This window comes from Miniopterus natalensis, chromosome 1 (genome assembly GCF_054644295.1).
Source record: "Miniopterus natalensis isolate mMinNat1 chromosome 1, mMinNat1.hap1, whole genome shotgun sequence".
Lineage (NCBI taxonomy): Eukaryota > Metazoa > Chordata > Mammalia > Chiroptera > Miniopteridae > Miniopterus > Miniopterus natalensis.
In genome coordinates, this window is record NC_142081.1 from 26,633,945 (window position 1) to 26,659,185 (window position 25,241).

The 25,241-nt window shown below is 39.5% G+C and overlaps 2 protein-coding genes across 3 annotated transcripts in view; both read right to left on the reverse strand.

The window, feature by feature from the left end:
* GPHN (gephyrin) overlaps positions 1-2,542 on the reverse strand; it is a 351,760-nt gene extending 349,218 nt beyond the window's left edge. The window contains exon 1 of one of the 2 annotated variants that reach the window (XM_087819798.1): positions 2,411-2,542. In XM_087819798.1, coding sequence (XP_087675924.1) covers positions 2,411-2,474 — 64 coding nt within the window. In that variant the 5' untranslated portion in view covers positions 2,475-2,542. The remainder of the gene's footprint in view (positions 1-2,410) is intronic. The other variant, XM_016223798.2, reaches the window with a different exon arrangement.
* A 9,410-nt stretch (positions 2,543-11,952) lies between these two features.
* Positions 11,953-24,952, reverse strand: CCDC196 (coiled-coil domain containing 196). Its single transcript, XM_087820337.1, is given in 11 exon segments — positions 11,953-12,186; positions 12,382-12,440; positions 18,569-18,596; positions 18,599-18,715; positions 19,099-19,158; positions 19,694-19,764; positions 20,178-20,268; positions 21,919-21,969; positions 23,090-23,186; positions 24,646-24,798; positions 24,903-24,952. Coding segments are annotated over 11 exon segments (1,011 nt in total).
* Positions 24,953-25,241: the final 289 nt, after the last annotated feature.

The window sequence follows — 25,241 nt, forward strand, 5'->3', positions numbered from 1 at the left end:
TACAGTTTTATTCTGCTCAAGAGCCTCATCCTCACCAACATTTTCTTTAAAAAAAATATATATATATTTTAGAGAGAGGAGGGAGAGGGAGAGGGAGAGAGAGAGAAATATCGATTTGTTGTTCCACTTATTTACACATTCATTGGTTGACTCCCATATGTGCCCAGACCAGAGACAGAACCTGCAGCCTTGGCTTATGGGGATGATGCTTTAATCAACTCAGCTACCCAGCCAGGGCAACATTTTCATTTATAAGGTTGCCACTGACTTTCAACTACCCTTAAAAAAAGTATCAGTTCCTACTTAACCTCTGGTAAATGTACTAAATTCTGCTTTCAGTTAATCACATTTGTTCCTAATCCATCTGAATATGGAATTCCTTTTACATTTAGCCCTCAAATACACACGTAATTTATTTAGACAATTTCAGCAAAATAATTACATTCACTGTTTCTTTAGTTGTTTGCATATCAATTTTGCCTCTATTAGACAGTAGGGATACAGACAAGGGCTGCATCTTTCAAAGCATTCTGTACAACTATGTCACTTGACCCAAGTAAGATGATTCACTAAATAAAACTATTAGGGAAAGCTTAAATAAACAAAACAAAAAATTTTAATCTTTATGGTTTAACTTTAAAACATTTATGACCTTTCATTTCCATGGTCAGTTGACATACGGTGGTTTTTATTAAGCTTCAGTCTTACTACTCTACTAATTTTCCAAATATGGCTAGAATTTAAAGTGTAAGTTGAGGTTGACATAGGGTATATACACTTTTACACCTCGAGATTAGATTCTTTGAAAATCAGCAATGTCAACTCTAACAATTCTGCTATATAACTAATTCTTTGCAGAAGGCAACAGTTTCAGCACCAAAAAAAAAAAAAAAAGAAGACAGCTCATCTTTTGATTTGGGGGGATTCCCTTCCCAGAAATATATTTAGCCTAGTTTCTCTATCCAAGAGGCTTTCTATTAGGAAAATTCAATAAATCACCATTAACATCTAGAAAAATAAGCTGGAAAAGGCAACCCATTTACTTAAAAGAGTGTAAGGAGTGTCATGGATATCTCCTTTTCATAAAACTCAGCAACCAAATTAAGCTTTGCATTCAATATCTACCGACGGAGAATTTTTTCTACCTAATAATAAAATAAGTCTCATTCAATTTAGTCCCTTCTCGAGCACCGTCTCAACCTGTCAGAATTTGACATGGGGAAAAAATTAAAAAGAATTGGGGGGCGGGGGGGAGGACACTAGGATTCCCGTCTACATCACTTCTTTTTCGGAAATCACAACGCTAAATCTTGGATTTCCTTCGCTCCGAAGTAAGCCCTCAGATTCTAAATATAGTTCTTTAACCCCAACCTTGCCACTCAATTACACATAAGCCTCGCCAACTACAGAACCCAGCAGAAACCCCTACAAACTGGCTTGCTATTCATCTCAGAAGTCATGCCCTGCAGCAACTGCCTATCGCAGAACTGAGGGATATTACCCAAATATAACGCCACCGAATCAGACATGCAGGGCACACACGGTTTCCGCGAGGGAGGGAAACGCGACCCGGCAAAAGTGTGCTCCTCACCAGCCTCGGGACCATGGGGGGAGGGGGGTGTCCCAGAAGGGAGGAGGACGGAGGAGCCCAGGTGGAGGAATCCTCTCTCAAGTGAAAAGGGCTGGATCCCCCGCCGCAGGCTCAGCCCGTCCCTCAAAGGAAACCAAGACGCGGGCAGAGGGCCCTTAGCTCGGGAAGGCGGAATGCAGACACTTTCCGAGGTCCGGGTGCAAGCCGATCCCCTACCTCTCAGGGGAGACTAGGGGTGTCCCATGGGTGGCTGAGGGGATACCCGGCACGCGAGGGGCAGCCCGAGGCTGAGCAGAGTTCCTCCAGACGAACACCCAAGTCGAGCCCGGCCCGTGCCCCGAGCGAGCACAGCAGGAGCGGCTCGGGGCCACTCGAATGGGGGAGGGGAGGGCGGCGAGGGGGTGGACATGGGATTCCCCCCACTCCTGCACTAGCATTAGCGGAGGAAGCGCGCGGGCCAGCCGAGAGCGGCGTGCTTCAGACTGCGGAGCCGGGATCCCGCCGCCTGCACCGGCTACGAAGAGCCCCGCAGCGCCCGCCGCACCGGCCCCTCGGTCCCCGGGGGCCAGGGACTTCGGCTGCGAAGGTGCTGGGGCCTGACATCCCACAGGACCGGCTCGTGCTCCCGGGGGAAGGGGGGCCCACGGGAACACCCCAACCTACAGCAGCTCTCAGCGGTTGTAAAACGCCCCCCTTTCCCGTCCCCCTCCTCAGTCTTCCCTCCTCCCGAGGCCGCAGAGAAGGGTCACCGCAAGCAAGAAGCCTGAGGCAAGTCGGGGACAGCGGCGGTGGCGGTCCGGGACCTCCTCCCCGGGTTACCTGTGAGGACTCCGACACGGATTTGATGGTCGTGGTTAGTGAGGATCATTCCCTCGGTCGCCATGTTTCCCAGCGCAGTCACCGCACTGACAGGAGCCGGGAGAAGCCGGAGCTCAGAGCGCGCCGGCCGGGAGCGCGCTCGCCTTGGACAGCGCGAGAGCGGGAGCGCGAGGTGAGCGGGGAAGAAGGGGGAGGCGGCCGGGAGCCGGTCGGCCTGCGCCCGGGAGAGGCCGCGCCGGGAGCGCGCGAGTCCGCGGGAGGGGGCGGAGTCAGGGCGCGCGACCCCGAGTCCGGGTGGGAGGCGGCGAGCTGCGGGGGGCACACGCCGAGGCTGCTGGAGGAGTACGCGCGGAGGTGTCTGTCCGGGCCGGAGTCCCAGGCCGCTCTGCGGAACGCGAGAGCCAGGGCGGCTGGATAGCGAGAGACTGTGGGGAAAGGAGAGCACACGCTCCGGAGGTTGCGGGGGCGGACTCGGGGACGGGGCGGAGCTACACCGCGAGGCGTGGAACTCGTGGAGAGTGAGGGGAGGAGTGAGAGCTCGGTCGCAGAGTAGTGGGAGCGGGCAGGAGCCTGCCCAGCCGGTGGGGGACCGGGGACCGCTCCGGGACGCGCGAGTAGCGCGGGATTGGCTGGGAGAGCCCGGAGCGGGCGCGCGTGAGACTCGGACGCCGCCTCAGCGGAGCGCCAGGCAGAAGCAATCCCCTGCCGAGCCGGGCGCCGCAGGGCCTCAGGCTGGCTTCTCCGGGCTGCGGAGCCGCTCTCCGGAGCGGGTGAGGCGAGAACTTAGCACCTGGGGCCACCGCTCGCAAGCCGCAGGAGCTGCGGGCCGACCCCCTGAGGCGCCGGGGGACCGGGAGGTAGCTTAGAGAGCTGCGCGGGTGGCGGAAGGGCGGCAACTCTCACGGAGTCCGCTGTGGGCCTTGAAGAGGGAGTTATCCTGTCCTGCCTGGGAAGCCGCTTGCTTCCACTCTGCTTCTCTTAAGGATCCCGTCTCCCGGTCTGTGTCTACAGGGCGATCTTCACAAGCTTAGGAGTCTGCAGTAGAGCGTCACGAGTGCAGACACCCGGCTGCTTTTCCTCTCGCGGCTATCCCGTGGTTTTGTGGCTTCATCGCCACGGCCTCTGCTTTTTCACGTGAAAAGCACCAGTCTTAGTGAGGAGGTGTTCCTCCCACCTCGGCCGTGTCACAGATGTGGAAATAGAACCCAGGCCGTGGCGGTTGAGTTTTATTTCGGTATTTGTGGGGTATGAGATGACCATGAAAATAGCTTTCGTTACCATTTTTTTCCCCCGGGTGTTTTTCATAAAATGTGTTATTAATCAACTGCGGCTATTTCATATCAGTTTCTTAGTACCCTTCTTTTAGTCCTTTCAACTTCTGAATTTAAAAGTTATATGCACTCATATGTCTATATTTTCCTTTGGTTCTCAGCCGTGGTAAAACCTGAGAAGCTTAGAAATGAAAAGCAAAGTGTCAAAAATGTATAATCAGTGTTTGCACACAATTAAAATCTCTGTCAATTTGATGGCTATGAGTTTTTTATTGTTCCAATTGAAACATGGACTTATCCTCTAACTGAAGATTCACGTTATTTCATCTTAAATAATGGCTGTACAAAGATGATGGATGGAATTGAGATGGGATAAAATCAGTAAAATTTATTTTGAGTATGTGTATTGCTAGTATTTTTGACAGTGGATTAAAAATTGAAGCCAGATAATGAACCCACTTCCTATAATTATCACGGTAGAGCCTGATGGCTAACGGATTCTTAATTAGTTTCAAATGAATTATATATACACCTACATGGGAAAATATGTCCTAGAAGTTTTCTTTATCTCTAAAGTTGAAGAGCAAATAGTTGGTTACATTGTTACCTCGTAACCTATCTTTATTCTCTACAGTTTCCTCAATTTGAAATGCTTAAATATCTTGAATTTTTAGAGAGAGAAATTCTAAACCTGCCCACTAATAGGTTCTGTAATCTTAAACAAGTTTGGGCCTTTTTTCCCATCACTTAAATAAGTTGGTAAGCGCCCTTTCAACTTAGAAATTCTATAATTATTCATGGAAGAAACTGACACTTGTGTTTCACAGATAAATAACAGAAAACAAGGGACTTTCTGTATAAAAGTAGTAATGGCAAACTTCATTAAAATTTGATTGGGAAGGGTGAATAGAATTTAGCCTTATAAAGTATGTGGAGGTTTGTTTGCTAAAACTACTAAAATTGCTGAAGAAAGTGATATTAGTATAAGTAAATGGATAATTATAATAGATGCTTGTCTTCTAACAATTTTCCTCAAATATATTTATCTGCAGAATTTAGCAAGCTGTCACAAAATTTACACAGAATAAACCCAGTGACATTGTTTAATGTGACCTTATTTTCCTTTGCTGGTTATTGAATGCATATGGCATTATTCACATGCTTTTTTACTCCTGTTACAATTCGACATTTCTTCAAAATCCATCCTGAATTAGGGTTCATAACAAGGAAAAATTTTTGGAAGGTAGGAAGAAAGCATTTCTAAATACTGATGTATGTCTCAGAAACATGGTGGAAGGGAGAACCAGAGTGAAAGAAAGTTTGTATATAAAGAATTGGAAGCACTCAGGGATTTATTCTCCCAATTTTTAATCTTTTAATAATGAAAACTATAGGAGTTCACAACTCAGAGTTAAAATAAAAGGTAAACATCTGATTTTCATAATGATTTTCATTATGAAGATGAAACTTTTATCAGTAGAAATGAATTACTTGAAGTTTGAGTATTTTCCAGTAGTGGTATACTTACACTTGGCCCTCTGGTACTTTAGTTTTTCTGTTTTAGTAATCACAATTTCAGTATAAAGAAGGAGAAAGCTTACTTGCTTTCCTGTGGTCAGACCCTCCTCATTAGTACTAGATGTGAGCAAGAATGAATTTGGTAATGGATTATTCTACGGCTCATTTCATCCTTTCCTGTTTGGCTAAGGGCCACAAGTAAAACAGTCGATTAAAAATGAATGCAAACAACATTTTGAATGTAATACTTAATGCCACTGAATTCTACACCTTAAAATGGTAAATTTTGTTGTGTGTATTTAGCACAATTAAAAAAATAGGTGAGCCTGGCCAGGCGTGGCTCAGAAGTTGAGGGTCGACCTAGGATCCAGGAGATGGCGGTTTGATTCCCAGTCAGGACACATGCCCGGGGTTGCGGGCTCAATCCCCAGTTGGGACGTCTAGGAGGCAGCCGATCAGTGACAACTCTCTCATCATTGATGTTTCTATGTCTCTCTCTCTCCCTTCCTTTCTCTCTGACATCAATAAAGATATATTTAAAAACAAAAAAAATGGGTGCAAGGTGAAGCTCTACTTGATTTTAACCTATTATTTCCCCCAAGAGAAGCTTGGTTATAGTCAAGATGAATTTTAGACTGGCTGAATTAGACAGTGTCTTAGTTCCTAGGACTGCTAAAACTAAGTACCGCAAACTGGGTGACATAAAAACGAGAAATTTATTCTCATGTTTCTGGAGGCCAGAAGTTTATAATCAAGGTATCTCAAAGCTGTGCTCCCTCTGAAGGCTCTAGGGAAGAATTCTTTGTCTTGTTTCAGCTTCAGGCAGTTTCCAGTAATCCTCAGCATTCCTTGGCTTGTGGCTGCATCACTCCAATCTTTGCTTCCATATTCATTCACATAACCTTCTCTGTGTGTATTTTCACTTGCCCTTTAAGAAAATTTAGGGACCACTGTAATCCAGTATGGCCTCAGTTATCTAATTACATCTACAAAGACCCTATTTCCACGTAGGTCACATTTAGAGGTTCTGGGTGGGTGTGAAATTTGAAGGACTCTATTCAGCCCAGTATGGGCAGTGATAGGTTACATTACTATGTGTAGGCATGCAAACATAAATTAGAAATTCAGCCAATCAGAAATGAAGGTCCAAAGGTTTCTTCAAAAGCGAGGGTTTAGAAATTAAGTATACTTTTAGAAAAAATACAACTCTATAGTCTGGAGAATACTGGAGAAATTTTTAATCTTTGACCTAAGTAGCCTAATGCTTTCTCCCTAGAAGTAGTTTTCTGAGTTAGAATTTCCCAAAGCCTAGTGATGTAAATTTATTCATTCCTACTGATGAAATTGACATTTTGCTTTCAGTTCTATGTCCTAGTTATCTTCTAGTGAAGTGAAGCTGAGCTACTTCAATTGCCCATGGAATTTGATGGCACTGTTTGGGAACAACTAGGACAATGTTTTCCCATGTCTTCCATGTTTAAAATAAATTGGAACTTTTCCTTGCACTTTTGATATTCTATTTGTTCTGTGCAGATTGCTGCTTAAATCATTTTATGCCCTGGTCCTTTGGATTTTTCCCACCCATACTCTCTTCCTCTGAGGTCCCCGTCTGGAAATCCAGATATATGAGGATGTTTTTGGTTGCAAGCTGATCCTAGTTTAAGTCAAAAGGAATTCATTGGCTTTTGCAGCTAGGAAGTCCAGACATGTATAGCTTCAGGGTTGGCTACCTTCAGGATCTGGAATCATGTCTTCAAAATGCCATCTTTCAGCTATGCTTTGTTCTTTGTTGACTTAATTGTCACATTGGCTCTTTGTACATGTTGGCAAAAATGGATGGTATTGGCTTCTGTAGGCTATAATTTAGATCAGTAGTTTTTGAGTCTGTCTGGGGCACCTGGAGACCCCAAGATCCTTTCAGGGGGTCTACAAGGTCAAAACTATTTTTATACTAATACTAGCATTATTTGTCTTTCTATTCTCATTCGATACTGTGCAGTCTTCCAAAGCTATGTGATGTATAATATCATCATTCTGATAGTTAATGGAATGTGTATATTTACTTAAAATTTTAATATATAAATATCAATAGATATAACCTACATAAACAGAAGCTCTTTGGAGTCCTCAATTTTTAAAGTGTAAAGGGGTCCTAAGACAAAATCTTGAGACCCATAGATTGAGGTCATGTGCCCGTCCCAAAGCACTAACGACAAGGAGAGTGGCATTTTCTGATTGGTTTGGCCTTGATCATGTACTTACCCAGGGGATGGAGATCAGCTGTCACCCTACCATAAATAGATCAAGGGAGGATGGATCTGGGTACATATGTAAGATTAGTGTCTTGATAGGTCAGCAGTTAGTTCAACTCTTTTTACAGAGTCTTATCTCTACCGTTACTACAGATTTTATTCTTTTCTGAAGGCTCTTAATTATACCTTTAATACCACCCACATCATCTCATATTAATATTCACAAGATAGAAAAACTCTTCCCTATGTGTTATGACAATTTACAAATGCACAAGGTCACCACTTATTTATATGACTGCTTATCTGATAAAAGAAGAAAACCAGGAACAACAAAAAAGTGATTTCTAAAAAAACAATGGTATTTCTACCCCCTGAATTCAAAGAAAGGGTAGACTATAAGGAAGGAGGGCAGAATTTGCTAGAAGAGGAAAGAACTATTAGATAAGGGAAAGGAGGGTGAGATTTACTAAATGGAAAGGTAACATTGAGTGCCCAGAAGCTCTTTGATTTCCTAAAAGGGCTCTGTTTACAAGGCCATCAGTTCTTAATATCCACAAGCCAAGAAAAGGTAGTCCCAAATTTAGCAACTGACATGGATTAAAGTTATGTGAACTTTTTAAAAAAATCAAAAGTATCATGTTTTTCTTAAATTATTATTAACTTTTGGTTTCTAGGTCACAAACTTAGCTTAAAGCCCAGCTACCCTAGAAAAAAATTTTTGTCTCTAAAAGCAATATACAAAAAGAAAATTATTTTGTTAACCTAAGTAATCTTATTTTCTCTCAGGTTGACTAATACATGGAGGGAATATAGTTTATAGGAATGTATATACAGTGTTTTAGCTTAAAATGAATCTGAAGTAAAAGTTTGAAATTTAGGAAGCAAGCAAATTTGTGAAGGAAGCAGTTGTTCTGAAAAATCTGATCTTATCATGTAATAGTTACATTTCATATTTGTCTGCTCATGTATCTCCTGTGGGATTGATTGGTTGCAGAGAAAGTATCCCTTTCAAACACAAGACCTTGTTTTTTTCCCTTTTCCTAATATTTGATGACTAAATACAGAGCATATGAAGCAATGGGGACTTGGACTTGTTAGCAATACAGCTTTCTTACAAGGTGCCAGAGGGGCTGTTAGAAATTTGCCTTAGCATGTAATGGATTGCAGAAGCCTCTGCCTATAAAAGGAGATACCACCTAAGATGGCCATAGTTCATTTAAACAATATTAAAGCTAGATTTTCTGCCTTGATCTAAAAATGTAAGGCATAATATTGCACACTGTCATTTGTCCTCTTTGATGCCTGCAATTCTAGACGAAAGATAAAAGCATTGGGCTATTGTTGGCCTTACTTTATTTAGGAAAGAAGTGTGACAAACATTACTAATCATTCTGCGGTCAGTGCAGTAAGATAACTTTGGGGGGTGAAATAAAAGCAAATATTTTGTAAATAGCTAGAAAGTCAAGGTAAAATAAATTAGATGAGCCACAAAAATACAGCTACCCAACATGGTTTGTAAATGTATTGCTGATGGGACAGAGGTTTTCCTCAGTTGAACGTAAAATTGAAAAATCTCTCTCCAAGTACAGTCAAGGATATCAGGAGTTTTATTCTCAGAGAAACATAATTGGAATATTATGAGTATAAATAAAACTGTAAGAATGATGTTTCAATCCCACCAATATTTTTGGACTACTAATTCAGTTTCCCTAATAATTTGATTCTGAGATGGGGGGTGCCCTGAACATAGACATATTCTAACAACATTGGAAGGTATAGCCCTCTCTGTAATTTAAATTAATATTTGGTTTGTCAGTGACTCTCTTGGTAGTTTGAGTAGCTTGAATGAATCTCTGATTTGTTCCGTAAGTGAAACAAATTTGTACACACAAACCTGAGATCCATATATTATATTTGCCAAAATGTGACACCCATGAATAGCCAGCCTACCTTACTGATAACTTTGCACTGCCATATAGGTGAATGTCAGATTTCAAAGTAAAGTCTTAAAAACAAAGTAGAATTAAAAACTACAATATTTCATTTTTGTGTTTTGAAGAAATTGAAAGATTTAGAGCATTTGGAGAAAAGTGATAAGCCTGACTGATAATGAACATACGATTTTAATACTTTGGAGATAGTAAATGATTCATTTTTCAAGAAGTTATGTCTCTGCTAGCTAGTAAACTAGCTTATTTCATACCTTAGTTAATGGATAATTAACAGGTAATTGCAAGATAGTTCAGAAAAATAAGGAAAAAAGGTCAGATACTCATCTAAACCCGCTGAAGGGATAAAATAACAATACATGATTTTAAAACATTCAAGTGGTGCTCTTTTAATCAGATTTTTAAATTGGGAATCTAAGGCCCTGAGATTAAATGATTTGTTCAAGGTAGTCAGTCAGATTTTATATTCATGATATTTGTTCTCATTGCTCTGTCTAATCCAATTGACTTGGAAAATCTCTCAGTACTTCTGACTTTCTTAAAACAGAATGTGGATTACACACTTAGCTAACTCAGTTGGTAGAACATCAAACTAATAATATTAGGGCTGCAGAGCCTGTTATTTTTGTGGTCAGGAGGTGCAAAATATGAGTTAAATGGGAATATTAACTGGTAGTAATAATACTTAGATTTGGTACTCAGCTTAATTGTTAACAGCCCCAGTTAACTGTGGAACTTTGGATACCCTTTCAACATGTCTAAACTCCAGTTTCCTCTTCTGTGAAGAAATTTTATGCTTATTTAAAGTCCCTTCTAAAGTTCAAATTCTGTGATCCTGTGTAAACTTTTTCTAGTCCAAAAGTACATTTTAAAAAAACACACCTGAAAGATTTAAATTGACTTCCGGAGAAAAAAACACACACAACAACGATTTTTAATTGGTTGGCTTACTTTGCTCATTACTAGAATTTAAAAGGGATTCCTACAGGTTTATTAAGTGTTTATAACAAATCAACTCCCCGCATATTGACATGAGATAGAAATTTAATGTCATCTATGCAGAAGAAAGAAAAGATCTGAAGGGCCCATCTGGGCGTGGCTCAGCAGTTGAGCATCGACCTAGGATTCAGGATGATCTTGGTTGATTCCTGGTCAGGGCACTTGCCGGGGCTGTGGGCTCCATCCCCAGCAGGGGACGTGCAAGAAGCAGCCAGTCAATGACTCGCTCATCATTGATGTTTCTGTCTCTCTCCCTCTCCCTTCCTCTCTCTGAAATCAATAAAGTATATTAAAAAAAAAAAAAAAAAAGATCTGAAGTTCTTAAGGACTTCAGTATGACCCAGTAGTATCATATTGACACAAGACAGGTTGTCAACAAACCTGGGACTTTGCAATTAACTTTCTGTAGCCTTAGGCAGTATCTGTGCCTCTATCAAATCTCACGCACTGCGTTAGGTGGTCAAAATTAAAAGATGAATTAAGACATAGTCCTGGGCTTCAAAGAGCTTACAATTTGGTGAGGGAGATAGCTGGGTTATAAACAAATAATTGCAATATAGTTCATTAAGTGCTGTAATAGAGGTTGGAGAGCCTAGAACAGTGATTCTCAAACCTGGCTGAACTTAAGAATTTCCCAGGAGCTTTTAAAAAACACAGATGCTCTTGCCCTATCCCTCAGAGGTCATGATTTAAATGATCTGGAGGGGGCCCAATGAATTTAAAGCTCCAGAGGAGACTTCTAATACACAACTTGGGTTAAGAATTACTGGGATAAAAGATGGGCACCAAACTCAGCCCTTAGGACAAATAGAAAATGGTCAAGCAGACAAGGAAAGAAGAATCTTTTGGCAGAGAAACAGCTTTGTGTGAAGGCATGGAGATAATACTATTCATGGTGCATCAGGGGAACTGCAAATAGTTCTGCAGAGTTCAGTGTAGGATATATGAGGGAAGGGGGATATAGTGAAAGATGAGCCTGGGGATGTAGGCAGGAGGCAGATCATTATTATATGGTCTGTGAATGAGCTTGGACCTTACACTAAAGTTAATGGGAAACCTATACGGAAGTGACATGATCTCATTTCTTTTTTAGAAAGGATAGTTTCAATGGTGCTGTGGAAGATGGATTAGAGAGACTGAAAGCAGGGAAATGAATTAAGAGGCTGTGGTAATCCAGGCAGGAAAGAGGGCCTGAACTAAAACAGTGGTACTAGGAAGGTAGAAGGTATTCAAGGAATAGACAACTATGAGGCAGAGTCAACTGGGGAGTTGGATGTAGTTGGTGAAATAGTAAGAGGACACTATGGAGTATAATTTTCCTTATTTTGTACATACTTTTATTCACTTGTTAGTGGTGGATCTGCCCAGAATTAAACATTTCAGAGGTGGAGAGGAACAGCTTTTTATGGGCTTAACAATATACAACGTGGTTTGAATCTAGTCACTTCAAAATCAAAAGCTATCAAAATAATCAAAGGCTGTTTTACAATCCATAAATGACTAAATTTCTAACATGCTTAAGGCTGAGCATCTAACTAGCATTTGCACCCAGTTTAGTGGGGAATGAGAGGGGAACAACACGAAAACAAAGGTTTGAGAGATTTTAATGAACACAAATGGCTATGCCTAGTCTTTAAATCTGTCCAAGCAAATGGAGTGAAAGCCTTCGAAATCTTCAGAGATTCATCTAGTAGTGACCTCAGAAAAAAGGGCCTCCTTCCTACATCATCAAACTGACTTCCTTTAGTTCCTTGTTGTTTTGTGTAGATCTTTGATCCCAGGATGCTCTAAAATGGGAAGGAAAAACAAAACCACCAGAAAAGAAAAAGAAAAAAAAAGACAGCTAAAATATCAAGTGCCCTGGCACTCACTTTGCAAATCCCCTAAAAATATTAAATTAGAATGTACATTAACAAATGCATTCCAAAAACTACAACTTTTCAAGACTTTAAAGTGATTTTGAAAGTGAAAGGAGTTCTCACCACATTAGATTCCTTTTTGCCCTTGGTTGCTCTGCCCATAGTTGTAGTGCCCACTGTACCTGAAGGGAAACATTAGGACAATGAGAGCTTTCTTTGAGGAAAAAAACTAGTTTTATTTTGAGTTGTAAGGCTATTAACATTCATCACAGTATTATATCATTGTATGATCATAGGACTTACTCTGGTATTAACATTAATGTGAATTTTCTAATTGTTGTTTTAGAAAATAACTATCATCCTGGCCGGGTTGCTAAATTGGTTGGAGCGTCATCCCATAGAGCAAAAGGCTGCGGGTTCGATTCCCAGTCAGGGCACATACCTAGGTTGCAGCTTCAGTCCTGGGTCAGGGTGCTATAGGAGGCAACCAATCAATGTTTCTGTCTCACATCAATGTTTTTCTCTCTGGAAATCAGTAAAAACATATCCTCGGGTGGTTTTTTTTTGTTTTTTTTTAACCGTCACCCAAGGATATTTTTTCAGTTGCTTATTAGAGTGGAAGGGGGAGGGAAAGAGAGAGACGAGAGAGAAGAGAGAGAGAGAGAGAGAGAGAGAGAGAGAGAGAGAGAGAGAGAGAAACAGAAACATCATTGTGAGAGAGACACATCAATTGGTTGCCTCCTGCACTCACCCTGACTTGGGCGGGGGATTGAGCCTGCAGCCAAGGTACATGCCCTTGGCCAGAATCCAACCCAGTGCCCTTCAGTACACTCTAACTACTGAGCAAAACCTGCTAGGGCATCAGGTGAGGATTTTTTAAAAATTAAAAAGAAAATAACTTTCAAACAGTATTTTTAAAGTTGGAGTAACAAACCTTTGTTGTTGTTGCTGTTGTTGAGAGCTCATGTCCCACAGGAAAAAAATAATCATTGAATATTGCGTGCAAATAAAAACACTGTTAGAGAGGCTACAAAATGTTCTTCTAATATTCAACTTTTAAATGAAGAAATGTGATGTTAATTCATACACATATATTCACACCCTGAGATAACCCATAAAAATGGCCAACAGTGGATAATGAAGAACAAACCAAAGATAAAGGTGGGGGCAGGGTAGACAAAGAGGAGGCAGAGGAAACGACAGGCACAAGCTGAGGTAGAGGCAGAGAAGGGAGGCAATTAAAAGGGGAGAAATAAAAGGGAGAGAGGGAGAATTGTAGGGTGCTAAATAAGCGCTGTAGTGAATCTGTCCTAGCTAGTGTTGCCAGACTAAAATATAGGACACCTAGTTGAATTTGGATTTCAACAAACATCAAGTAATTTTTAATATGTGTCCCATGTAATATTTGGGACATATTTATACTAAAAGTTATTGTAATTCAATTTTAACTGGGCATCCCTTTCTATTTGCTAAATATGACAACCCTATCCTAGACATCCTGCTGCTCTTCTGAGTGTGTGATGCAAAAAGCTTGGGACCTATTGTCACTCATTGTAATAATCTTAATATTAATAAAAGTACAGTTTACTTTTTTAAAACCTTTAAAGTTTATATTTTGGAAAGAAGACTTGTATTCTCCCCCTGGAATTCTGTGGGGTTTTCTATGAAGTGAAAGAATGACCTAGTTTAGAAATTAACTTCATAGCCTACTAATACCATAAACTTAACTTTCACATCAAGTTGCCTCAAAGCTTAAAAAATCCTGTGTTTGAGAGCAATATTATTTATCAAGCACCCAGATTGAGCTAGCTGTGGGTTTCTATCTCTGCTCTCAGCATTTTAACTTAACACAACTATTTTCCTTTCAGCAGCACCTGCTGGAGTGTATTTCAGCAATCAGGAAGAGTAATACTAAAGTGAAGTAAAGGTTAAAGCTGAGAAGAATGACTTGCTTTCAGAGCAAAGAGAGTTATAGAATAAATAAGGTCTCAAGAGTATTCATTTCCCACCTCACTGGACTTTCATCTGAATTTATAAATGTAGCAAAATATTTACATCCAACCTTCAGCTTCTCAAAAAAGCTCAAGGAAATGCTTAGAGTTTGGTGAGGGGTGGAGGAGAGAAAACCAAGGCTGTCAGAATCAAATGTCTTATCACCACTTCTGTTATTACTAAAGATAAACCTCTTCTTTAAACACCAGTAGGCATCATGGGAAATTCAGCTGAAATTAAAGGTTGCTTCGTGCCGTTGTTCACTAAGATAGGTGACTGCCAAAGGCCATGAACTGCTCTTTCAACTCCACTGAAGCCAGGGAAAAGCTGCCATACACCTTGGGTCAAATTGTAATTTTAGCCCAGTGGAGAAGTAAATCCCTTCAAATGTGCCCCATCTCTGGAAAGACTAAAAGGAAAGACTTTACCCTAGGTATAAAATGTTTTTCTCTTCTATAAGACTAGGTGGTACAGTGTGCTAAACAGATAAGACTAAAAGGATACTACTACAACCTGGGCCTCAAGGGAATTTGCAAGTAGTGATTGCTTGAAGTGTAACAAAGTAATATTAACAAAGGATTGTATTTTGCCAACCAAACAGGTCACACCACTGAGACTCAGCCAACCAGCACACAGGACAGTTGATGTGGGAGGAGGGATTCTTGGCCAAGAGCAGTGGGAGAGAAGCCTTCTCTCTACCTGGAAATGCCTAGAACAGAAGGGCCTGTACCCTGATTTGCTGGGAGGTATGTCCCTTTCCTAAGGACAGATTTGTGAAATTCAATTCTTTTGAAACTTGAGGAAAGGAAACATTATCCAGGAACACTTACTTAACCTTCAAGAAATCACCACACCTTGTGCAATTGCCTAACTGATTTTTTAATTCAGTGTCCCAATTGTCTGATTTATCAATGGTAGAAAGAAACAGTGGTAGATAGGGAGTGTGGAGGAAGTGGGCAGTGAGTGTTTTGGAATGGAGGGACTAGAATAATAGATAAGGATTGTGAAGCGGAATAACAAGTTTAATACTGTCTAATCAAGGCTGCCAGTAATACACCTCAGTGTCACAGAGCATGGTAGAAAACATCAATAGGTGGGTTTTTGTTTTTGTTTTTGTTTTTTTCCGTTTTCATTTGATATGTAAATATGCACATTTTGTCCTAAGGGTAATAGAAGGCCAATCGCTCTCACAGCATTTCCTGAATTACCATGATTTGTGGACTAAAAGCCTAGATGTGATCGGTGCCACCTACTGGGATAAATGCAGAATTGCAAAACTGTCAACCTATTTTATTACTGAACAAGTTAGTCTTAGGGAGTATGATTCTTCATTTGGAAGATTATACATTAAACAAGTGATAAGTTTGAATTCAAGTCATAGCCTGTAGAAATGGAAGAGTCATGAAAAAGCACATATTTAATACTGCCATTTTATAGCATATTCTAGATGAGCTTTGGATGTGGAGTCAGAAGCCTGATTTCTCTGAACTAGTTTCTTGTTCTATAACTACCCCACAGAGTCATTGTGCGGGTTGTACAAAACCATGTGTTTTCACCCTGTCCGGATGGCTCAGTTGGTTGTAGTGTCGTCCCACACACCAAAAGCTTGCAGGTTGGATCTTTGGTCAATCGGGACATTGTATGGGAAGCAACCAATTGACGTTTCTCTCACATCTATGTTCCCATCCTCTCTCTCTCAAATCAATAAACATATCCTCAGGTGTGATTAAAAAAAAACAAACACCGTATGTTTTCAACATGCTCTATAATATTTTATGGCTGTTTTAAATGAAGAATTTAAGTGAAACTAAATAACCTGCCCAAGTTATTTAACCGGTTAGTCTCAGAGTAAGGCCTTCAACTCATATATATGACTCTAAACCTAGTGCTTTTTACATTAAATTACTGTTTCCTAAAATTTGATGGTGAGATGATTTTAGGTGGCAAGTGAAATAAATCTAGGAGGTGCTAAACACATTAAATACTATAAGTCACAGTGGGAAAATAATTCCCTTTTCAATTCTCTTAAACGTGATGTCATCAAGGAGAAAGTTTCAATTTGTTGCTGGGTTTCTTTAAAACTCTCTACATCTTGCTAATCTCATTTCCTAATAAAGATAAAACATGCCTGAGGCTTCAACATCTTGTTAGAATATTAAAATTTTGTTTTCTGTATACTTATTATTAAGTTTACTTTCTATTATGTATAACTGCCCTGAATTTCATTTAAAACAGTAATAAAAATTTTGTTTCAAGTAATGCATTTAAGAAACTAAACTCAATCTAAGTAGAAAATATTGAATAAACAATAGTCTAAGGGACACAGAAGTTGGGAAACACTGAGCACCACCAAACCACCTCCCTATTATATCACTGTTGGTAATAATCTTAACATAATTACTTTTAAAAACCCTCTATAAAGAAAACTAATGTTTCTTTTGTTTACTTTGCAAGAATAAAAAACTAGGTTATAGATAAGTCAATACAACCAAATTCTAAGATGTAGATTTCATACCCACTTGGACTCAGACAAATCTAATAATTTTGTAAATGTGTTATTAGAAAATGAAACTGGCCTATAATCCATGCTCAGTGAATGCACAATCAATAAAAGACAGGAGCAATGGGTCACTCATGCCTGTGGCTACACTCATTTGCAGTAACAAAACAGTTTGGTGCGCTATCACTTAATTCTTCAGAAGTGCAGGACAGAAGACAAAGAGGGTATTGCTCTGTGGGCTGTCCTAGTTCAAAGATCAAAGACTCAAAGTCTGAGGTGACCAAGTTGAATGGAATATTTCATTTATTACTAATTTTGATTTGATTTGAACCTGGAACTGAAAGAATTTTGGCCCCTTACGCTGTGAATTCCTCAAGATGATCTTCAGCTAATTTTAAATGAAATAAAACAAAGATCTGTCTTCCTTATAACCCTCCTTTCTTCTATCATTTTCATTCATATCTTAATGACTTTATACTATTTCTGGTTGTATTCCAGGTTCTTATTGGAGAAGAAAGCCTCAAGCTTTCTGCGTCCAATTCTTATCAAAACAACAGTTAAAAGAAAAATATGGATGGAACACTGGCTGAAGAATAGGTAGTCCATCCAGTATTCTAGATTTTCTAAATTTTACTTATGGATCAAGTCAGACTAACAGAATGCTATGTACCTGGACCAAATCATATTGAGCTGATTCATCATTTTTAAAAAATTTCAAATGAATAATTTCTTATCAGATTGTGCAAGGAATAGATAAGAAACAGCCTAGGTAATTTAGATTCTGAATTCATTTTAGAAATATTGTTGAAGACACTAGCTACAATACACAGAGAGTGTCTTGTCTCCATGATAAGGACCTGGAAAGAAATTTCTCTCTGGTCTCAGTACCACTAAAAGCTGTGGTTCTCCTTATCAATTGGTGATTGTTATTTTGTGAACACCATAAATCCATGTTTCTTTTTCTGGGAAATTCAGAACCAAGTTTGAAGCCTGCCTCTACCAACTATATAGTACTTCCATTATGCATTTTCGTGTATTTACCTGGCTTCAAATATTTTGCTTTCATGTAGATTTGTTCATCTACTATTTTATCCTATGTGCTGTTTGTGATTTTGTAAACTGTTTAAGCCCTTTATGGAATAAGATTGAGAAGAAACTAGAGATACACTGATACTGATAAAACATTGTAATTTCATTGCCATGATTTCTCATTCTATGTCTCTTTTTTTAAAATAGAAAGTTCAGATTCATAGATCCTTGAAAATTTAAAAACTCTTTTCTCCTGCCCCTCAGAAGACATTCCTTTATTCTCTTTTTTATGGTAAACTATATGATTTGCCATAATGGTGCCATAAATTCTTTGGAAGGGATATGCTGAAACCCCCAGAGGAATATCTGGATTAGTGAAACTCACAACCATTGTCAGATGTCTATCTCCTTGGCCTTCTGTTCTGAAGTAGCAAAGTCTATCCCAATAAGATTCGTGAGCTCAAACTACTTTAATTTCTAGGAGAGGGTAGGGAGTGGGGAGGAAATTAATATTTTATCAATTTCCAACTATGTATCAACTACATATGCTAAGTATATATTAGTTTTTACAGAAGAAAATTTCATTTCCTCCAGAGAAATCCTTACCTTGGTATGAGAGCTTCAGAGTAATAATAATAGTAATAATGATAGTGATAAAATTTATTATAATATTACTAACATTTAACTTACTATGTGGCAGACATTGCGTTGATCACTTTACATGTACTGGGATCTCTAATGTAAAGCAAAACAGAACCTCAAACAGTGTACCTATGAAACTTTACCTACCTTCTTGGGACCCAGGAAGACTTAAAAAAATGCTTGCTTTGGCTCAAAATTCTGCTGTAAGTATAGTGATAATTTCAGGTCATTGGCCTTCTGGTAGTTCTTCAAGGCTTCAATTCTGAGCTCAATCACTTTTCCATTAGAGTCATTCTACAAGAGAACATTTTTCAAAACAATTCATATACTATTGACTTCTCTAAAACCACTGTTACCTGAATCCTTTTTACTCAGAAGTTTTAAAATTATCCTATTATGCTTAGTTTTTAGAAGTTGGGGAGGAAGAATTTGTGATCCCCCCCATTTCATATAGAACAAAATCAAGACCATAGGAAAAAATGCTATTTATCCCAAGTTACTCAAGGTGAAGCTGGAGACAATTCTCTCCAGCTGTCTCCCTATGAAACATTCATTTCTTTTAGCAGGACAATTGGTAATTGAGATGAAGGGATCAGGTTTAACATTATGAAACTAAAAGCCTTTATATTGTATGAATGAAACTGTACCCCAAGTCTAGCCTGAGAACACATTAATACCTGAAGGTTGTTGGCTTGTTCCTGATACCTGACCCATTCTATTTTCCTCTGTTGTTTTTCCTGGTGGAAGAAAGAGCCTCTGGGTGACAAAGTAAATTGAGATCAGAAATCAGTTTTCTCAGCATACCACAAAGACTTTATAGCAAAATTATGGTGTCATAGATTCACTAATAAATTGGTTTCAACTGCACAGTTCTTTTAATTGGCCTCAACCTGTACAATTCACTCTCCAAAAGTTAAAATCTAAATGAATAGGATCATTTTCTATGAATGAGTTGGCTGAGAGAAGATTAGGTACAAGCATAATACCTCTAAATAAATGTCCAAAAACAAATTAACAAGTGTTTTGATGTCACATAGCTATTGCAAAATTCATTGTTGGCACAGCTTCTCCCACTTTTCCCTAGCTAACATGATTTCCCAGAAACTTGAAGTGTTACACTGACTCAAATATAACATCACAAGGGAATCAAATCTCCTATAAATTTTTGCATCAGTTCAGGAGCACAGTATATTTTAGGCATATTATTGCTACATTAATGATATCTAATCTGTCAGCTCTAAAAGCCAGTGCCATTCAGAAAATGTGTACTACCTTCCTTAGCTCCTTCACTTTCTCTGCATATGACGTCTCCAATTCATTCTTGGTCTTCCTAGGTGATGCAGTTTCAGGATCCTGGGATAGAAGAAGAGAGCTAAAGAAATAGGAGGTCCCAGGAAAGAAGTGGAATGTCTTTGCCCTAGCCGGTTTGCTCAGTGGTTAGAGCATTGGCCTGCAGACTGAAGGGTCCCAGGTTTGATTTTGGCCAAGGGCACAAACCTCGGTTGCAGGAAACCAATGTTTCTCTCTCACATCGATGTTTCTCTCTTTCTCTCTCTCTCTCTCTGAAAAGAAATGGAAAAAATATCCTATCCTCAGGTGAGGATTAAAAAAAAGAAGTGCAATGTCTTAGCAGACAGTAAATCCAATATATCCTAAAGGCCCAGATCCTACCTATCTTCCAACCAAAATAGCCCTGATGGTCAACCAGCTGTCTCCAGTCATATGGCATCAACAACCTTTAAATTCTAAGTACCGTGACGTCTACTTGCCTTTCCATCCTGCAAGTTTGTTTTGTTTTTTATCTGTGGTGCTTTTTGTTGATCACTGAGTTCTTCCATGTTGAATGTCTATAGAGAGACATTTTGGCAAAGCTTTAAATTAGTGGGAATGAGTAAGGGAAGTAGAAAGCCAGTATGGGTTAAGGCTTTTGGTTCCTGCTAGTCAGGGCCCAACATGAAAAGTGAACTACCAGAGGGGGTTCGGAATGGAACAAGCCCTTCCATTTGGTCCCTTGAGTGTGTCTTATAATAATAATAACTACTAGCTAAACCCTTATTATATACCAATCACTACTATAAGCTACTTATTTACTTACACTACTCTACTGCACTACAAATATTCTCATTTAATCCTCACAGAACTATTTTTATTTCCATTTTAAAGATGGAAAAACTGAGACTTGGAGAGGTTAAGTCATTTGTTTGGGGTCACACATCTAGGAAAGTACAGAGCTGGAATTTGAACCAGATTTGTCAGACTCAGAAGCCTTTGTTCTGCTCTTCTCTCTCCATTTCTCACTATCTAAAAATATGGGTAAGGAAAGTCAATCACAAGCCAAGTCATATAGACATCCCTTATAAAAAGTCTTTTGGGAATTCTAGAGAAGATAGATTTTGATAGAGCTTTGTCATATCCTGTCACAGGACTCAAGAACTCAGAAACTAAACTTCTGACAATTCGTAGAACTGATTTGTAGCCGCCACTGAGAACTAGAAGCAGAACTCAGTATAAGATGCAAGGCTTGATGGTATCCTGATTATTTGTGGAAAGGTGAAATGAAAAAAGCTGTCAGAAATCACGTGATACACCTGTTTTTATTACAAGACACAATCTGTTCTAGTCTCATAGTCTGTGAAAAAACACTCAGATACCAAAGACTTAGTCCACAAAGGACTAAGTCTACCTCTGCCTCATTTCCCAGCAAAAAGGCCTACTATTGTTATCTTAAACAATGCAATGATTGTTGCAAAATTATAGGGGAATTAGAATTAGGTACTCATTCACTCACTCATTCATTCATTCATTCATTCATTCATTCATTCATTCAGTTTACATTCATTGATTGTCTAGTAGGTTCCAAACATTGTGCTATGTGCTAGGGATTCAGAGATGAACAAAACAATCAAAATATTGGAGAAGCTTATATACCAGAGAGGGGCAGGGAGACAAAAAACAAGTAAAATAATGATAATAATCATAAGCTTATATTATAAAAAGTGTTATGGAAGACATGAACAGGGTTGTATAGTGAAAAGTAGGGGGCAGGGGTTGCCCTATTTTAGGTAGAGTAAACAAGGAGGGCCTCCCTGAGGTGACATTTACATAGAGACCTGAAAGATGAAAATGAGCCAACCATAAGAAAATATAATTACAGGCCAGGGATAAAGCAAGAACAAAAGCCTTGTGATAGGAAAAGTCTTAGCATGTTTGAGAAACCATAAGGATGAAGAGAAGGACTTCTATGAGGGGAGACTAGAGAGGTCGACCACAGCTAGATTATGAGGCAATAAGAAGCATCTGTAAAGGATTTTCATAAAAAGCGATATGATTTGATTGTTTTAAAAATACCACTTTGGATGCTATGCAAAGAATGAATTGCAATGAGGCAAGAGTGGAAGCAGGGACCTGAGAAGAATGAGGATAAGGACCGGAGGAAAGGGAAGATTTTTGCATCAAGGTCTGTAAGGCTGTACTTTCAGGGATCTCTAGAGGCACACCTTGTTCCATAGCATCTCCATTTCCTTCCGAAGCATCTTGTTTTTCCTTTCCTGTTGGAGGGGGGAAACCAAACAAACAGAAATACGTGTTTGTTCCATCATTAAAGTGAAATTGGAAGAAATTATTAAGTAATAGGGGAAAAAGGGTGCAGGGACATAATTAACCACAGAGGAAAGCAATAAATGAGCCTAGCCCAAATCCAGGAACATAGAGATGAGTTTGATGATGATGATGATGATATGAATTTTGAAAACTTTAATTTTGGTAATTGTGGTATGATATCAATAGAAATGAGTTCCTCACACTGATAATACTTAAGGCATTCTGACCATATGGCAATTTCTCTGGGGCTTAGACCACTAATTTCTAGTTTTTAAGATCCTTTACATTGTTGATTTAAAAAATATTTTTAAATATGTTTTTATTGATTTCAGAGAGATGGAGAGGGAGAGAAAAATGGAAAGATCAACCATGAGAGTCATTGATCAGCTGCCTCCTGCACACCCCCTACTGGGGATGGAGCCTACAACAGGCCATGACATCCTGGTTCATGGGTCAATGCTCAACCACTGAGGCACACCGACTGGGCTACATTGTTGATTTTTTTAAAATCTTGTAAGACTCCTTCAGGGCAAACTATTTTTTTTTAATTTTAGTAGGTATTTTCTATTCCTTCTGAAATGTGAAGGCTTAATATGCTTGTATTCATTACCACTAGATCAGGGTGGGGAACCTTCGTTCTGCCAAGGGCCATTTGGATATTTATACCATCATTCTTGGGCCATACAAATTAGTCTGCTATATTTGGTCAAACATTTAATTAACTCACCCCTAATGTGATGGCTGGAACTGCTTCTCTTTTGTGAGGCCTTGGCAGGGCCAGACCAAATGATTTTTCAGGCTGGACGTTCCCCACCCCTGCACTAGATGAAAAGTTTTTTAAAAAGTCAAAGAAATAGAATTTTTGCTAGCTACTAGTTCTTACTTTCCCCCAACATTTTCTCTGACTTTCTTTGGATCATCCTGGACTTTCTAAATCAAAGAGGTATAATTGTTGAAGCATCAGATACTGGAGATGAGCACTCTGTGTTTCCCTCCACATCTGACGACAGCAATGGCATTGATCTGTGTTCGGGAGGCCATTCCCTGCAGTGCCCATAAACCTCTTACCAGATTCTGCTTCATCTCCTCTGCTTCCTTAATGAGCTCCATGGCTGAGGATTCTTCACTCCCCTTCCCTGCCATGATCTGTCTCATAATCTGCAGACTAGAAGGGAGAGACATCATAAAACATAATACTTCCTAAAGAGTAATATTAGTATTTTGTAACCAGCCAGAAAGTACTCTTCCATGGGAGTGAGATGGGGACTGAAATCACAGGAGTTATGGAAGTCCTTCTTAGCAGGATGACTCCATTCCTAATTGACATTTGCCTTAGCTCCGTGCTCTATAATGAATTCTGTGATCTATATACTGCTCAAAACTTAGGTCTTCAACAGCCACTGAGGCTCCTCTCCACCCTATCAGAAGAATGTTTTGGTGTATTACTTTTGGGATAGAAAAGGGCAGTTTTGCTCTTGTGAAGGAGGTCAAAGAACCTGTTGTCTTCAGGATAAATACCACAATTATTCCCTACCAGTCTCTGTCCATCTCCTCTACCTTGTTTTTCCATTTAAAGACATTTGTGTTAGTTGGGGAAACCACTTATATCCTTATGATAGCCCCCAGAGAATCAAACCATCAAGAGGTTTCTAGCCCAGCCAGCGTGGCTCAGTGGTTGAGCATCAACCCATGAACCAGGAGGTCACGGTTCAATTCCAGGTGAGGGCACTTGCCCAGGTTTTGGGCTCGATCCCCAGTAGAGGGCATGCAGGAGGCAGCCAATCAATGACTCTCATCATTGATGTTTCTGTCTCTCTCTCCCTCTCCCTCCCTCCCTCTGAAATCAATTAAAAAGTATATTTTTTTTCCTGAAAAAGAAGTTTCTAACAAAATCTGAATGAATAGCAAGTCTTTGGCTGTGAGAAAAGACATCCTTTAATGGCATTATTAATATTTATATTCATGGAAAAACTCTCCAATTATAAGCAGAGAAGCAAGACTTGTGTTCTCTTGCTCTGAAAGAAGTCTGAGTTTCTGGGTTTTCTTGACCTAGAAACTGCCTGGCATTTGTTCTCCAAAAGTCTGAACTCCCTGAGATGCTTATAGTCAGGGTGTAGAATGAAGATAGACCCATTAAGGTGAAATTGTCCGAGACTAGAAAGGAAACAGAGAGTTGGTGGGTCCCAAGAACAGTGAATATCTTATTGAAGCGTTCAGACCTCAACTGTTTAGTATGCTTAAAAAGATTGTCATTCCACTGCTTGGCATGGGAAATAGCAGAGTCATTTATCCTAAAGGGATTCCACAAACATAAATATAAGGAGCTATTGGTGTGACCATGATAAACTAAAGATATTAAAGGTTATTATCTGTTTCTTGGGTAGATACCCTGGGGAAGAAGAGTAATAACTGTAACCCTGTGAGATGAGGGCTGAGTCATTTTAATTTTACTAAAAGAGAATAAAGGATTCTTTGCCATTCTGATTTTGTGATTACAAATTCTTTACCTACTGTTGCTGAATGTCTAAACCTTTTTTTAAAATGTAAATAATCATTGATAATCTTATGGATTAAAGTTCTCCAGGTTTTCTCCCTTTAGGAAATCCTGAGTAGAGAGCCATTACCTTCTTTGTTTTTCCTCCAGGTTAGACATTAACTTCTGGAATAAGAGGTTGTTCTTATCTTCAAGAGGTTTTAGCATCTCTAGCAGTTCCAGTTTTCTTAGTTTTAAGTCCTCATTCAATTCCTTCAAGTAGTTGCAGTCTATTTCAGAACTTCTGTGGGAAGAGACACCATAATATCTGCCTTTAGCTTGAGTTAATAGAGACCCTCTTTTCCCTCCTGAATAGTTACCACTTAGCATATTCTGTCAAAGACTCACCTTGTTTTTGAGGGCAAGTGAGAACCTGGAGAGTTTGAACTACTTGTCATCTTGAAGGGAAACTTCTACTTCAAGAATAAAGAGGTCTTCTTGAAAATATGTGATTTCTTGTTCCATTCAGTTGTCATCATTTTTGTGCTGCTGTTCTTAAAACTCCTGTTGCATTGGACTGATTTTAGCTGCAGCTTGAGGTCACAATGGCCCCAAAACCACAGAATCAACAGGTCTTTTAAGTAACTCCAACATCAATGATAGTTTGTTGACTAAAAATACTATTAACTACATCTGATAAGTTCTTGCCTTAGCTTTAGCCAACACCAAAAGTTTTATTCTGAAGTC